The sequence below is a fragment of the Juglans regia genome, chromosome 13 (assembly GCF_001411555.2).
Source record: "Juglans regia cultivar Chandler chromosome 13, Walnut 2.0, whole genome shotgun sequence".
In the NCBI taxonomy this organism is placed as follows: Eukaryota; Viridiplantae; Streptophyta; class Magnoliopsida; order Fagales; family Juglandaceae; genus Juglans; species Juglans regia.
The window spans coordinates 15,840,167-15,854,808 of record NC_049913.1 but is presented as its reverse complement, the minus strand read 5'-3'; the positions used below and the strand labels follow the sequence as shown (position 1 = coordinate 15,854,808).

Genomic DNA, 14,642 nt, shown 5'->3' with positions numbered 1-14,642 from the left:
TAATTGCATTTAGTGGAGCAGGTTGGCCAGGATATTGGATCTATATGAAAAGTCTTCGGGTCAGAGGCTCAACAAGGATAAGACTTCACTATTCTTCAGCAGTAACACAAGACAAGAGCCAAAAGATTTAATCACTTGAGCTGTAAGAGTCCAAGCTACTTCTTCTTATGAAAAGTATCTGGGACTGCTTGCCACTGTGGGTAGATCTAGAGCCAACTCATTCAAGAATATTATTGAAAAAGTTAAGGCTAGGTTGAGCAACTGGAAAACTCAATTTCTGTCTAAAGCTGGTAAAGAGGTGTTGATTAAATCCATTATCCAAGCTTTTTTAAACTGCCAAAACAGCTTATTAACCAACTGAACAAAGCTGTTAGGAGCTTTTGGTGGGGTCAACAGGCTAATGAGAGTAAGATTCATTGGATCAAGTGGGATCATATGAGGAAGTCTAAGAAGATGGGGGGCCTTGGCTTTAGGGACTTTGAAGATTTTAATTTAGCCATGTTGGCTAAACAATGTTGGAGGGTTCTTAAAAATCCACATTCATTGGTTGCTAAGGTTCTTAAAGCAAAATATTTTCCACATGCCAGTTTTCTTCAAGCAAAGTTGGGTAGCAGACCTCCTTATATTTGGCAGAGTGTTTTGGCTGCTAGACCTTTGTTAAATGAGAGTCTTTTTTGGAGAATAGGAAATGGAGAACAGATTTGTATTTGGGAAGACAAATGGATTCCTCGGCCTGTTACTTTCAAGATTCAGGGTTCAATAAGATTTCTTCAGCCAAATACTAAGGTCTCAGTTCATATAGAGCCTTCCACAAAACAATGGAATACTCCACTAGTGCAGGCCATATTTTCAGAAGAGGAAGCAGAAATTATCAAGACAATTCCACTTAGTCTTTGCCAAAGCCTTGATAAACTTATATGGAGATGCACCTCAAATGGTTTGTTCACAGCAAAGAGTGCATATCATTTAAGAATTGCAAGCAAAACTCAGCAGCAGGGTCAATCTTCTAAGTCTCAATCTGTCTCAGAACCTTGGACAAATTTATGGAATCTCAATTTTCCTCAAGCTTGCAAGTCTTTTCTATGGATTGCATTTCAGCCAGAGATGTCTCGGGGCAGTGTTCTATTTGTTTTGAAAAACATAATTCACAAAGTTCTACTTTCAAAGCATATATGGAGGAGTTGCTTGGAATGTTTGATCAGAGTTGAATTGAAGAGTTTGCTATAACTGCTTGGAAAATTTGGGCAAGAAGGAATGAGTTTGTTTTCACTGGCTTGTTTTCTCATCCCAATCACTTAGTGCAACAATCTATTTCATTAATGAATGAATTTAAATAGGCTAACTACAGAACTAAAGCTTCTCTATCAAATACAAATCAAGCTCAATCAACTTGACAGGCTCCACCTACAAATTCTCATAAGATCGACTAGGATGCAGCAGTAGATAAAGTCAATTGCAAGACTGGTTTTGGAGCCATTATTCGTGACTGGGAAGGATCTATGATAGGCCCAATGAGAAGGAATTATGACTTATACCCTAATCCTATGCTAGCCGAGACCATTGCTGCATTTTATGCAGTAAAATTCTGTGATGAGCAAGGCTTCAAATGTTATATTGGAAGGAGATTCTCTGCTAGTTGTTGATAAGATTCAAAAGCAACAAGTTGATAATACTTGTTGTGGAATGTTTATAGCAGAAACTTTAGTTATTTTGGCAGGTTTTGAAAATTGGTCAGTGAACCATGTTGGGAGGGATTGTAATAAGGCAGCTCGTGCTTTAAGCAAAGATGCTTTGAGGGTTTTAGGAGTCAAATTTATCTCCATGAGATTCCTACTTGTATTCTCCCTTATTGTTGATGAATGAAGATATGATTTTCTTTCAAAAGATATTCAAATCAACTTTCTATCGAGAAATTTCCCAGCTAAACCCGTTCAACTGAAATAGCAATGCTACACAATCCAACTCAGAAACTCGTAATAAACAAACTACTCAAATATTTTATGTAATTAATGTTACAAGCTGTTGAATATGTATCCTCATAATCTTAATGAGAACATTGAGAAGGTACTATTTTTTTCTTTTTGATGACGGGGGAACCACCTCACAGCAGAGCCCTTAGGACTCACCCATGGAATCGAAATCTCTGGGGAGACTCATGTAGCAACCCACTGCCATAGCCTCCCACAAAAATCGTCGTTTGATCCCAGGGAGAATCTAACCTGTGACATAAGGCTCATGCACACAAGTTCGCCCTTACCACTTGGGCTACCCACGGGTACAATTAATGTAAGAGATTTACATATCATCATTATGGGAGACGCATGCCTGAGCTGACCTCTGTTCTGTGGTGTAGCTCAGGTCATGACCCTGTTTACTAATTCCTACAAACCAGTCAACTGTGCACAAACATGGAGAATCCTATTTTCAATGTAGGCATATCAGCGCAAGTCAAATATTTCAAACCTCAGATTTGAATTTTTATAGACATTAGAGCAATCCTCGTAAATGGAACTTCCATCCGCGAGCTCTTTGTGAGGGTGAAATCCCGTCTCTTGGCACTCTTTCAGCACACTCAAGCCACCAGGGTCAGATAGCCGAAATATTCCATAGCTCCTGGAGGAAATTCCTTTCATAAGTTTCTGAATAGCATAACTCAAGATAATTTAGACTATCTCAGTTTTCAAAAAAGACTACACTGCTTGCACTGCAGCAGTCATGTTTATTTTTATAAAGACAGAAAGGAAGCATCCACTTGGCGTTTCTATTTACTTATATCTCTTAAGCAGTAGTATGGATTCTAATAAATTGTATTTTAGAATAAATTGATTTATTAATGCATAGATTCTAATCAGGAACTTTGTGTTTAAATACTTCATTATCACAGTCTTCTGTAATACAGATCAAGGACCTTTTTACCCAGAAGTTCTCTGAGGTCTTCAAAAGAATTAAGCAGAGAACTGTGTTCATAAATGACTGCAGAACTTGTTTTTCTGAGTTCACCAACATTAACTACCAGTTTTGTATCAGAAAAAGACATTACAAGTGATGCAGGGTGTTAACTAGGCATGCAAAGCAGGATAAATTATAGATATCACATGTAAATCTGAGCTAAAGGCAGGCCATTAATGAACGGGAAAAAAAGAACCAGTAGAGCTGGCCCAGTGATGCATAAATAATGACTAAACGCTGAAATCCACGGACTGGTGGAGTGCTATCACTTTAACCTAAAGCAAACCCATTCATGTCAAAGGCACCGCATGGAAACCAAGAACTTTGGTTGAAGTCGTGGTGGAAAGCACAGTTGACTCAGATTTTAAAACTAATATCATATATCTACCAAAAGCACTTACTCCGTATATGGGTTTAGTTTGTACTGACACTTGGATTGTTGTTGTTGTTGTTGTTAGCTGGACCCATGAATTCACTTATACCCCTATATAAGTGAATTAGCTTGTCTGAGGCTTGGAGGCTGATCGCCCTTGAAGTTTATCATTGCCTTTGATTTCCTTTTGATTTCATTTACTTCCCTTTTTCCAAACTCGAGACTGACTTATCCTCGTCTACGTTAAAATTTTTGTAACTGGTTTTTAACCACTAGAGAGCTCTATTTCTAATCTATGCAGAAATCAGGAAAAAAAAAGAGCATGGCCCTAAATAGAGGTTAAAAATAATGAAGTTCGTGAGCATTAAACTACAGAGATGTTCCACACCTTGATGTATCAGTTGGAGCCATGACAATGGCAAAAGCCTCAGGTACCATTACCTGAAAATAGAATATAAAAGAAGCAGTTCAATGTCTGTCTTCCTCATCAGTGAATTGGGACCCAGAATAAACTACTGAATGAACTATTATCTACCTTTGCAAGTAATACCACTGAAGTGATTTATAATCGTGAGCACTAGTTGAAAGTGAGGAGAACTATAATCATGCTAATCATGTTGTGATTATTTTAATCCTAACATCAGTACGAACACTAAAGTGATCTATAAGCACGAGCACTTCCCAAAGAGAATGTATCACTTGTATACCAACGCAAATCTTTCTGTTGTTTCTTTTGATCTTAACACCTGCTCGTCGCATAAAACGATATAACCGCACCACCAACCTTGTTGCAGAACCCCATCTCTTAGAAGTGCTATTTCAAGATTACAACTACCCAAGAGGCCAATCTGCATTAAATTACTTTAATTCAAAAGACATTTATTAAGTTCTGCAATACATTGGACATACAAAAATTCTCTACACAATAAGATTAATGTGTGTCTCTCAAATAAAAAAGAAGAAATAAACGAAAGTAATTCCTCAATAAATGAAAAGGGCATTTAGACTGACTAAATTACCTGATATGAGTACTGAGTGTGCACATCTACTGATGACAAGAAACAAGTTTGGGACGGATGTGTCTGAAAACGAAATAAAAAAGTTAGGTGACCATGTGAACAAAAACTGATTAAGTTTCATCCAGAACAAACTGGATGATTTAAAAACATGGAAAATTTATTTTAAAAAACAAAAAACCCTCAAATAGATGCTGAAAGCATTAATCATTGTGAACTCAGACAACCTTGACAAACTTTATTGTGTTATTGATGCCAAGACCCCAGAAATCTTCAAGTAGGTGTCTTTGAGAGAGCATTGGGAGAACAAAAGAAGTAATGACAAAGGAATATACGAAGAAAAACATGGACAGGTATGCATACATGGATCCAACCCACAGGAAAAAGTGATTGCTCATTTTGAATGGCAAAAACTTCCTCCTCGTTTATAGCCTGACACTGTCATTCAGAATTTAAGTCAGCAGCAAGGATAACTGGATTTAAAAATTGCGCAAAAACACAAGAAAAATGATAAACACACAACACTTTACACAACATTTTGCACAACAATGTTTTAAATGAGGGTATTTTTGTAAAATACATTATAAAACTAACATCATTTTACAAAAATACCCTTATTTTATAACATGTGTTGTGAAATATGTTGTAAAATGCGTTGTGTGAATATCACTACTCAAAACACAATCAAGGGGAATAAAAAGGCCCTGAATACTAACAGAACTGGAAGTTGATTCCTGTTTGGGTATGATAAGCGTGGTTGCATAAAAGACTCCTTCTTCCTGGACACATGAAGGAGATGAACATATAATAACTTCAAGTTAGCAAATCATCCTTTTGAATCAATCCCCACTTCTCTAACATTCAAGGAAAGCACACCAAATAAAGAAGGCTTAAACCAAAGTTAAAAAAAAATCGTGACTTTTCCCATGATTATTTTAAGATAGCTATTAGCAAAGGATGGCACAAAAGATTTGAGATTATGAGAAGAGATGAGAGACCTTGCAGAAATATTGGTGAAACCTGCTAACATAAAGCATCTAAGTCTGGGTCAAAAGAAAGACTATCCAATAACTTTTTTTTGATTGAACAACTATCCAATAACTGGACCAATCATACTGTATGAAACACATTCACGATCTAGCATTTAGTGTGAAAGCATGATTCTTACAAGTGAGGCACCAAGAATGCCACAGGTTTCCAGATCCTTATCTGTGTTGACTTTAGAAAGTTCAAGAAAATCCTCCATCAACCTTGTCGGCTAACATCAATATAATAATCACCTATTAGCCACATATTTCCTAAGGCAGACATAATCATAGAAAAGGCATGTGCTTGAAGCAATTCAAGGAACTTGAAAACTGAAAAAGAAGATATTGTTTCAGGTAAGCTAAAAAACATTAGGCTCAGAGAGATGATTCTGAACAAGTACGGTGTTACCACAAAATAAAGATAACAAAGAATTAAAAGGAAACAGAATAGAAAAAAAAGGCATTCAGTTCAAGTGTTCTTACTATATGTACATCTCGCAAGATCTTAGATGTCATCGACTCATCATACAACTTTGAGTGTCCATGTTCTGAATCAGCAACAGTAATATGTGAAGATGTTTCACCTTGAGGTACCTTCTCTACACAAGAAATTATAGTAGAAGGAGAAGACAATGTGACAGTATGAACTGTAATATGCCGACATTTGCAAGCTTTCTCAATCGTTGGACAACGAAATTCAAGCGAAGAGCTACTAGTTTTAGAATCCACTGTATATATAGATACCATCCCAGAATTCTTGTTGTTAATCATCCTCGAGCTATATAATGGCAAAACAGAACTCAAATTAATATTCTGCCTGCACTAACAAGATTCTGCATAGAAATGGTAAACTTCGAAATTTGTTCCAAGGTTCCTGGAAATGAACATAATTTCTCAGGAAAATGTGAATTCTCATTACCTTTGGTCTCACATTTCTGTTATGCCAGAATTTCTAACCTGAAAGGAACTACAGCCAATAAGGAAAAAGCTCAAGATGGGTCGTGGCAAATCTGAACAACATAGACCATTCAAGTTAAGCTCTAAGATTATCCATGGATACTCAAACCATTTCCAAATAAATGGGTAGTAATAAGAATTGCTTTAAAAGATCAACATCTGCAAGTAAATTAATTGATAGATAGCTCCTCTCTTGGATACTTTTGAGTCATGCATGAGTTCCCAATACAGGGCAAAATGATCCAACAATGGAAAAAAACTGACTGTAAACAGTCGTTATGGCTCTTCATGCCCCATAGAACTTTTTTGCTCTCAAAAGTAAAATAATTGAAGCAACAGTAATGCCAAGTTACACTTTAATTTTCATCTTAATTACGCTTAAATGCCATAACCTTGATGAGATAGAGAAACACAGGCCACTAGCAGCAGTTTAAATTGTTTGCACGTTCTTCAACAGACTCCAGGAAATCAGTATCAAGTATTGGAAACATTGCTAAATCTAATTTACTTAAGAAAACATTTCATAATTAAATTTATATCTCATATGCAGTCCAGACTCTAGAATCTGTGTGGCAAACACACCCCTTATATCTTATGTCTAGCACATGTTGACTCACTAATTATCATCTGCCCTTCTAGATATATGATCAATACGGTTTCAATATAGGGTTTCTGTACCTTTTGATGAATTATCAATTCAGATCAGAGACAAAGTCATGACTAATCCTAAGAGCGAACAGGTCCTCAGAAAGGAGTTTCTCATAAGTGCATCTCGGCAAATTGGAGGTGAAATTCCGCAGTCCAATTGCGTCAAGAGTGTGAACACGGAATTTCAAACCCAGGATATTCGGTTTCTACAGCTCACCCCAAGACCACTACGCCCTTCCTTAGAATTGCTAAGTTTCATTGGTGACTTGGGACACCTTTTCTCTATTTTTTCCTTCATTTTAAGAAAGAAAATAGAGAAAAAGTGTCTCAAATCACTACGATCTTGTATATGTCCCGTATACTTGGGCCTTTGTCTACTTTATGCTCAATAAAATTTTCTTTATCAATAAAAAAAAAAAAAAAAATCACCAATGCCCCTTAGGGTTGGCTCAAGTGGTAAAAGCCTTGGTCTTGGTGGTATACTCCCTCCAAGTCTAAGGCTCAAATCCTCTTGAGTGCAAATAATTTCTAAGGGTTATCGAACTTGGGAAACTTCCCCTTGAATTATCCAAGATGCACTTATGAAAAACTCTTTGTTAAGGACCTATGCACCTCCGGAATTAGTTGAGACTTTGTTCTCAGACACCTAGTGCCAATAAAAAAAATCACCAATGAAACATGGAAATTCCCAATTAGGAAAAAATTCCTTCAGTCATATACATCTTCATCTTTAAGACACCTATTCTATGAAGAGAGCAACAAGGTACAAAGCCCTGATCTTAAAGCATCATTATAATGAAATCAAATCGAACATCTAAAATTGCTCACAAAAAAAAAAAATTCCAAGTCAAAAAGTCACCAATCAGAACAGTCCTGGTTATCAGAGACGTCGTCTGGCATTTATACTCCAAAGTACCTATCTTTTCCATAAGCAAGCTTTGAGAAATTAAAAGCAAACATAAAATCAGAGCATTATTAATTTCACAAGAGTCATTACAAGTCAGTTTCAAGGGGATGTTTTCAAGCAAAAACGAATAAAGAAATTAAGAAATTGCTTTCAGTCTTCGGATATGGAAATTATATACAATAAAAAAAAAAAAAATGGTTATCATTTTATTAAAGAACGTAGAAAGGACCTGATTGATGAGGTGGTTGGCGATTCTGCACTTAAGGATGATCGGAATTCGGCTTGTCAGCTTTTCTTCCTTTACTCTTCCTGAAATCAAACTTATCGAAAAGGAGAAAAACTTCAAGACGGTCGGGTGGGAATTTTGTTTTTACACTCACGAATACGAATTTGCCACATAGGAGGTGCAAGAATGAAATATATGCACCCGCACGTTTAAGATTTCCTCTTCCCCTCCTCTCTCCCACGAATTCTTCTACCCCTCTTTCAGATCTTCCCCCTTCCTTCCCCCTCCCTCTCTCCCACGAATTCTTGGGGCAACTTCATGCCAAACAAGTAACGGTCACCTGAGGCCCACCATTTCTATCACTGCATGTATTTTAGCTGCTCCAATGGTTTGATTTTAGGGTGTTGCTTTTAGAAGACTTGTCTTTTTTTTTTTCCTTCTCTTCGATGATCTATTCTCAAACACAGTTCTCACTGTTTCTGGTTCTAATTTGAGACTTTTCTTGTCGCAAGTAATTTCAATTAAAGCCAGCTGATCATGAGCTACGTACAGAAAATTAAGAATTAACCAACCTAAGATAAAGAAGATCAGCTGGCATGGCTAAATAGCAGTCAGTCATTTTTTTCTCTTAAAATTAGTTGTTATTAAACTTGTTCATGAAGAAGCTTATAATCTGAAGAACTGAAAATGTGGTTTGTTCATGGTTTTATTCTCGTACTTTCTTGGCAACCAACCAAAATGTGGTTAATGCTCTTGTAATTCTTTGACCAGTTGTTACTTCAAGAGAGACCGTATCGTAGAGAGACAGAGAGACACGGGGGATAGAGGTAAACAGAGACCGTTAACTGTATACGGGTGTAAATAGAAAATTGTTGAGACTCCTATGTGGCAGGCTGCTGATTGGCTGGCTGGTGTAAAAATAAATTTCGCACCCGACTGGCTGGGAGCGCGACAGCGACTCGAGAGAGCTAATCATTTTTCATTGCCGATCGGTATGCAATGTCGTTTTTGTTGTCGTTGGCATCTTTGTGTCGTTTCTGTCGTTCTTCTTACGACATGGATTCTAACCTCGTCGTTTGATCCAGTTGTCCGGGACTCCGGAGTCAAAAAGAGTGAATCGCCAAAAAGAATTGATAAGTGATTTATTTTTTTTTTTTTTATAAGTGATATTTATGATAAGTACACCATTATTTAAAATTTTATAGTTTTAACACAACTCTTAAATAAGACATATTATTATTCTTTGAATTCAAGTTCAAAGATTTTTTTTTTTTAATATGAATTTGAGTCAGGGCTAATATTCTGACTCCATTAATTTTTTTGTGTTTCTTTTTATGTGCTATTTTTTATTTGTATGTTAATTTAGCAAAATATTATTAAAAAAAACTAAGTTTTTATTACTAGTTTTGTTTATAATTTTAACGGATGTGAAGGTGATTAGATGTATAATTTAAAACAGATATAATATTTGTAATTTTAAGATATACAAGTTCTATGCATTCTTTTTAAAAATTAAATAAATTTGAGATTCACATAAAAAAAATTATTTTTTTTAATGATAGATTCTATATTTTTTTACAAAAAGAGCATACAAGACTTATACATTCTAAAACTATAGTATTTTCAATTTGCATTGCAGTTGGCGTAGCATTATTTAATCTTAAATTGATCACTTGTCTTTCGTTGGATAGTGAATGTGAACGTTGTTGTTGTTCTTTTTTTCACTATTTTTCCTATACGCGTATGGTTTTGTTATTTTATATGTGATGTAGGCATAGATCCAAACAAGTAAAAATAGGGGAAAGAATTCAAACTAGAAATATTAAAATACAAGTAACAACCACAGCAAGAGACCTTACACAAATACACTACTTGTATGTGCTGACGTGGTACTATCACATGTCAACGTGTGGTAGTGCTCAGTCATTTTGATACGAGAAATTTTACAGTTGTAAAAAGATTTCATTAAAGAGAAATAATTTGTATAAGCTTCAAATAGATAAATTTCATACAATTCTTTATAAAAAAGTAGACCTTATCTTAAAAAAATGAAAAAAAAAATTATTCTTTATTAGGGAGACCTATTGTTTTACAAAAAATTTATATGAGACTTATCTATTTAAAACTTGTATCTAACATTACTCTTCACCAAAATAACTCAGAAATTTATGTCATACATTAGATCTAGAGCTAAAAACCGAACCAACTGTTATTTATTTGCCCAAAACTAGCCGAACTAACCGACTATGGGGAGAAGACCGGTTGGACCAGTTCCTGTCTATTCGGCAGTTTGGGAGTTGGTTTTGGGCCTTATACTCGTATCTTTGGTCATATCCAAACAAATAGAGTTACATCTCCAACCCCTTCAACATAAGCTAACACTGATTGAATTCACAGAAAAAGAGATTCAAAGAACACAAGTATTCAAATTATTATCAAAGAAAATATTCAACATTCAACCAAAATGAAAAAAATTAGGGTTTCAAAACATATTCAATAACACCTTTTCTTTACTTCACGCATTAACCGAGAGAGAGAGAGAGAGGGAGAGAAGATGGAACATGAGGGAGAGAGACGTGACATCGCGGGGACGGGGCCAGCAAGTTGAGTCTCACCTATGGATAATCGTGTGGTGGCTGGAGGCCAAACCAAGATAGCTCTATTAAGAGATGAGAGAGAGAGAAATGCCACTAGAGATTGGAGAGTAGAGAAACGAGAAAGATGGGAAGGTAGGGCTTGGGGCTTAGGCTTCAGCCATAACCCAAACAACGTCTTTTAGTGTATTAAACCAAACAGCATTGTTTCAATTATTTTTAAAAAAATATTATTTTGTTCACTTAACTTGTCTCCTCATTTTGAAACATCATGTATTTTAATTTTTTTTTAATTTTTTTCTTTACTTAATAGTTAAAGAAATGACTATTAATGTATTATTTTTTTTACATTTTAAAATGATAAAAAAAATGAATAAAAAAATTTTAAAAAAAAATGAAAAAGTCAATCTGGCCTAGCGATTACTTGGAGCAGGCTACTTTGAGCGGCAAAATAGCACCGCTCTTTTTTTTGTAGCAACTTGTTGTAAAACAATGTCGTTTAGCTTAATTAAGTTAAACGGCATCATTTTATACATAAATAATATATATTATATCGGTTGGTTCATTTGTTTGAATCGGAATCGAATTGACCCATGTCGGTTTCATGATATTTGGACCGCTAGCCGACTTTTCTCCACCGGTTCCAATGGTTCATGTTCAACTCTAATTAGATATATTTTACAATAAAAATAATTTTACAATTGGACATATTGAATCAAATGACGATAAATTGTAAATTTATTTTGTGACTAAAATATGTCTACCTTGATAATGTCCAGTTCATGGAGAAGGCTAAGACTGTATTTGAATGCTGAGATAATATCAAATTATCTGAATTGATATGTGTATAATAATTTTTATGAATCCAATTGAGATATGTTTGAGATTGCGTTTGTGAGATGATATGCGTTTGAATGTATGAAGTATGTTGAAATGAGTTTAATCTTTTTATAAAAAATTGAAAAAATAGTGAATCTTATAAAAAATTATTTTGACATAAATTGAATTGATTTCAAAAACAAAACATAATCTTATTTTAAGAAGCTATTGAACGAAAAAAAAAAAAAAAAAACTGTTAAATCACGAAAACAAACGTCGGGCCGAAGAACTGTACCAAACTAAACACCACTACTCTCGACGCTGCCAGGTTGGAGTGGGACGGATTTAAATGATTACATTGACGAAGTCAGAATGTGAACTAAATTGGAGTCAGAATTGGATTTCAAAAAGAAAAAAGGAAACTTGTGTTTTAATATGGGCTATGCAAATATGGTTCAATTATAACATAATTACCGATCAAGCTCAAACTGGTCAATCCCAAGTCCCCATTCCCCAACAACAAGAATATCAACTACATATTTCTGCAATCCTATGTAATCAATCTGCACAAACCAATGGAAATTCTGACCAAATTATGCATCAACAGAGAAGCTGATTGGGACCTGCGGAGAAGAAGCGTAATTGGGAGATAAAAGCCTTGAAAATAAAGGCGGCTTTCACGGGAAATTTTGTGACTAATGGAAACTAACTTTTGTTTGGTGCAAATGCAATGCAAAAGACATAATATAAAGACAACTTGAAAGCGGCGCAAAATGAGTGGCTTCGGATGATTAGGTTTAGGTAATGTAGAAGGTGGGAGATTCCGATCCATAGGGATTGGAGCCCCTGTGTTGTCTTTACCGTTCCATCGCTTTCTTTGTCCCCCCCACAGGCCACTAAGTCACCACTCTCCAACTGTTTCAATCATGCCCGATATCCATATGGATGGACCCGACTTCAGTTTCCTTCTCACCTTTACCATTCGTTTGTGATAGTCTTGGATGTCTCCTTCATCTCGCGTGGTGGTTTTTGGTAATAGTGTGTTTGAAGTATTCGTTTTATATGGCTTATTTGATCATAAATTGCAGAAAACAAAACAGACCAGTACTTACGTGATTTCCATTCTCACTAACTCTGAGGTCTATGCAATTACTCCCATAAGAGTTATCTCTAGGAAAAATAGTATTGGAGGCTGGAGCTCTCTAGTTCTCACATTCTCTCCGGCGGTTTTTCAAATCTCAAATGAAGTAGCCCCCTCTCTCTATTGCGTCCCTTCTTCTTTATGCCATTTTTTATTACTTTATGTCTCGTCTTTCTTTTATGTTATATCAAATCTTGTCATTGTCAAATCCTTTTTTTCTTTTTTTCCACCTATCATGGTGGATTTTTTATCTTTCGAAGATGTTTCTTTTTTTCTCTTTCACATCTCATTTTGACACTTTATTTATTTTAATTTTTTCTTTACTTAATAATTAAGTAAATAACTATTAATTTATTGATATTTATTAATATTTTTTTAAAATATTTTAAAATGATAAAAAAATATAAATTAAAAAATTAAAAAAAATAAGAAGATACTAGACGCTCAGCAATCAATATTAGGTTGTGCACTACTCTTTATTTTTTATAGGCATGTACACTGATTTACCCCTAAAAGCATTAGTATTGGATTAGCCAAATGTCTTTTCATCTTTATATTTGACTAATTTTAACAATAAATGGCCACATTGAATTAGCTAAAGACTTTTCATCTCAACTATAAGTTACAGTAATTTCATTTTTCTTTCCAAAGATGAAAAGTCCTATAGCAAGTCTAAATCCATTGTTTATTATATTTTGGCTCCTCTCTCCAGTGGCTCTTTTCTTTCTTCTTTCCCGGGACCATTTTCCTGCAGTTGTGATGTATTGCCTCACATTATAATATGATGGGATAAAAGTAACAAATATCATCTCATGTTCGTTGCTTTACCTTTCTCTTTATATGGTGGGATAAAAGCAACAAATATTGATATCAATTTTGTTTATTGGATTGTGAAAATAAAAATAAAAATGATTGTTAGAAATTATAGGTGATTATAGGAGGTTATGAAAATAAAATTAATTAAAAAATAAAAATTAATTATAAAAATAAAAAATAATAATATTTTATTATTATAGAGAGTGTGATGACTAATCCAATGTAGACTTTAAGTTTTAAATGATTAGCTAAAAGTGAAAAAGTTACATATTAGTCAAAATTTGAAGAGTAAAATAGACAATCCAATGTCAATGCTCTAACATTATCCAACCAAACGAAGTTCTCAAAGCCTTAACCCATGTTGATGCCAAATGTCGGACCTACAATCATTAGTTACTCAGATGGTCTGGAGACTCTGTTGATGGAGGAGACGCAACCATAACACAGTTAGATGAAAGAAACTGATAAAAAATAAACGAGATATAATAATTTAGGTGGAACGACACTCTTAGGTTGCGATTGGTTTCCGAACTCATCTAAATTCAGTCTAACTTTAAGTTGAGTTTAATATTTAAATATTTAATTTTTAAATTACTAAACTCATCACAACTCAAAATTTTCTTACACGTGAGATCTACAATCTTTTTTAACTTAAAACATTTTTATATGTGAGACTCACAACTTTTTTTAATTTTCAAGCTCTAGATGAAAATTTCCACCATAAAGATGTACAAATTACTAGCTCTTACTCTCTTTTTTTTTTTTCCTATTATATGGTGAAGAAGAAATGAAGAAGCAAAATCCAATCTCAGCCCTTGAAATAAGATGTCCTTTTATATTGTTCTGGTTTTGGTTGATGTAGTGGTCAAGTAACTTCTTTTTCTTGTATTAATCCTCAGATTTTGTGAATATATAAATGGGCATTGGCAAGTAGGAGTGTAATCAGTCTGGTCTAGTCTGGTTTTGGATAAAATTTAGGATCGAATCGGTATGTACCGGTTTTACATTTTTCAAAATCGATTAAGCCCCAGTTACTCTCCTAAGCCGATACCTCTGGTTTTACCTGTTTTCGGTCCGGTCCAGTTTTCCGATTTTTTTAAAATGTAAAAAACATATAATAAAGTGTTACTTCTTATAATAAAATGTTATTAATAATTTAATATATATA

The 14,642-nt window shown here is 34.6% G+C and overlaps 1 protein-coding gene across 14 annotated transcripts; it reads right to left on the bottom strand.

Annotated features, from left to right (window-relative positions):
- Positions 1-1,971: 1,971 nt before the first annotated feature.
- LOC109013690 (AMSH-like ubiquitin thioesterase 2) lies at positions 1,972-8,933 on the bottom strand. 14 transcript variants are annotated; one of them, XM_035684294.1, is made up of 11 exons: positions 8,108-8,547; positions 7,831-7,907; positions 6,286-6,323; positions 5,850-6,199; positions 5,507-5,596; positions 5,055-5,117; positions 4,702-4,776; positions 4,342-4,404; positions 4,030-4,170; positions 3,711-3,763; positions 1,972-2,613 (listed from the first exon to the last, which is right to left on the bottom strand). In XM_035684294.1, exons 4-11 carry the CDS (start codon positions 6,135-6,137, stop codon positions 2,439-2,441), a joined length of 948 nt encoding a protein of 315 aa, XP_035540187.1. In that variant the 5' UTR covers positions 6,138-6,199; positions 6,286-6,323; positions 7,831-7,907; positions 8,108-8,547; the 3' UTR covers positions 1,972-2,438. The 14 variants fall into 14 exon arrangements, with proteins under 14 accessions (XP_035540187.1, XP_035540183.1, XP_018851413.1 ...); XM_035684290.1 differs by having other exon boundaries at positions 5,850-6,144; positions 8,108-8,546; XM_018995868.2 differs by lacking the exon at positions 7,831-7,907 and having other exon boundaries at positions 4,107-4,170; positions 5,850-6,144; positions 8,108-8,933.
- Positions 8,934-14,642: the final 5,709 nt, after the last annotated feature.

Bases quoted from the DNA above. Each gene is read 5' to 3' on its own strand.
- LOC109013690 (XM_035684294.1), bottom strand. From the start codon at position 6,137: ATGATTAACAACAAGAATTCTGGGATGGTATCTATATATACAGTGGAT. The intron at 5,597-5,849 runs GTAAGAACACTT...TATTGATGTTAG, and splicing joins TCTTGCGAGATGTACATATA to CCGACAAGGTTGATGGAGGA. The intron at 3,764-4,029 runs GTATACAAGTGA...TTCTATTTTCAG, and splicing joins CAACAGAAAGATTTGCGTTG to GTAATGGTACCTGAGGCTTT.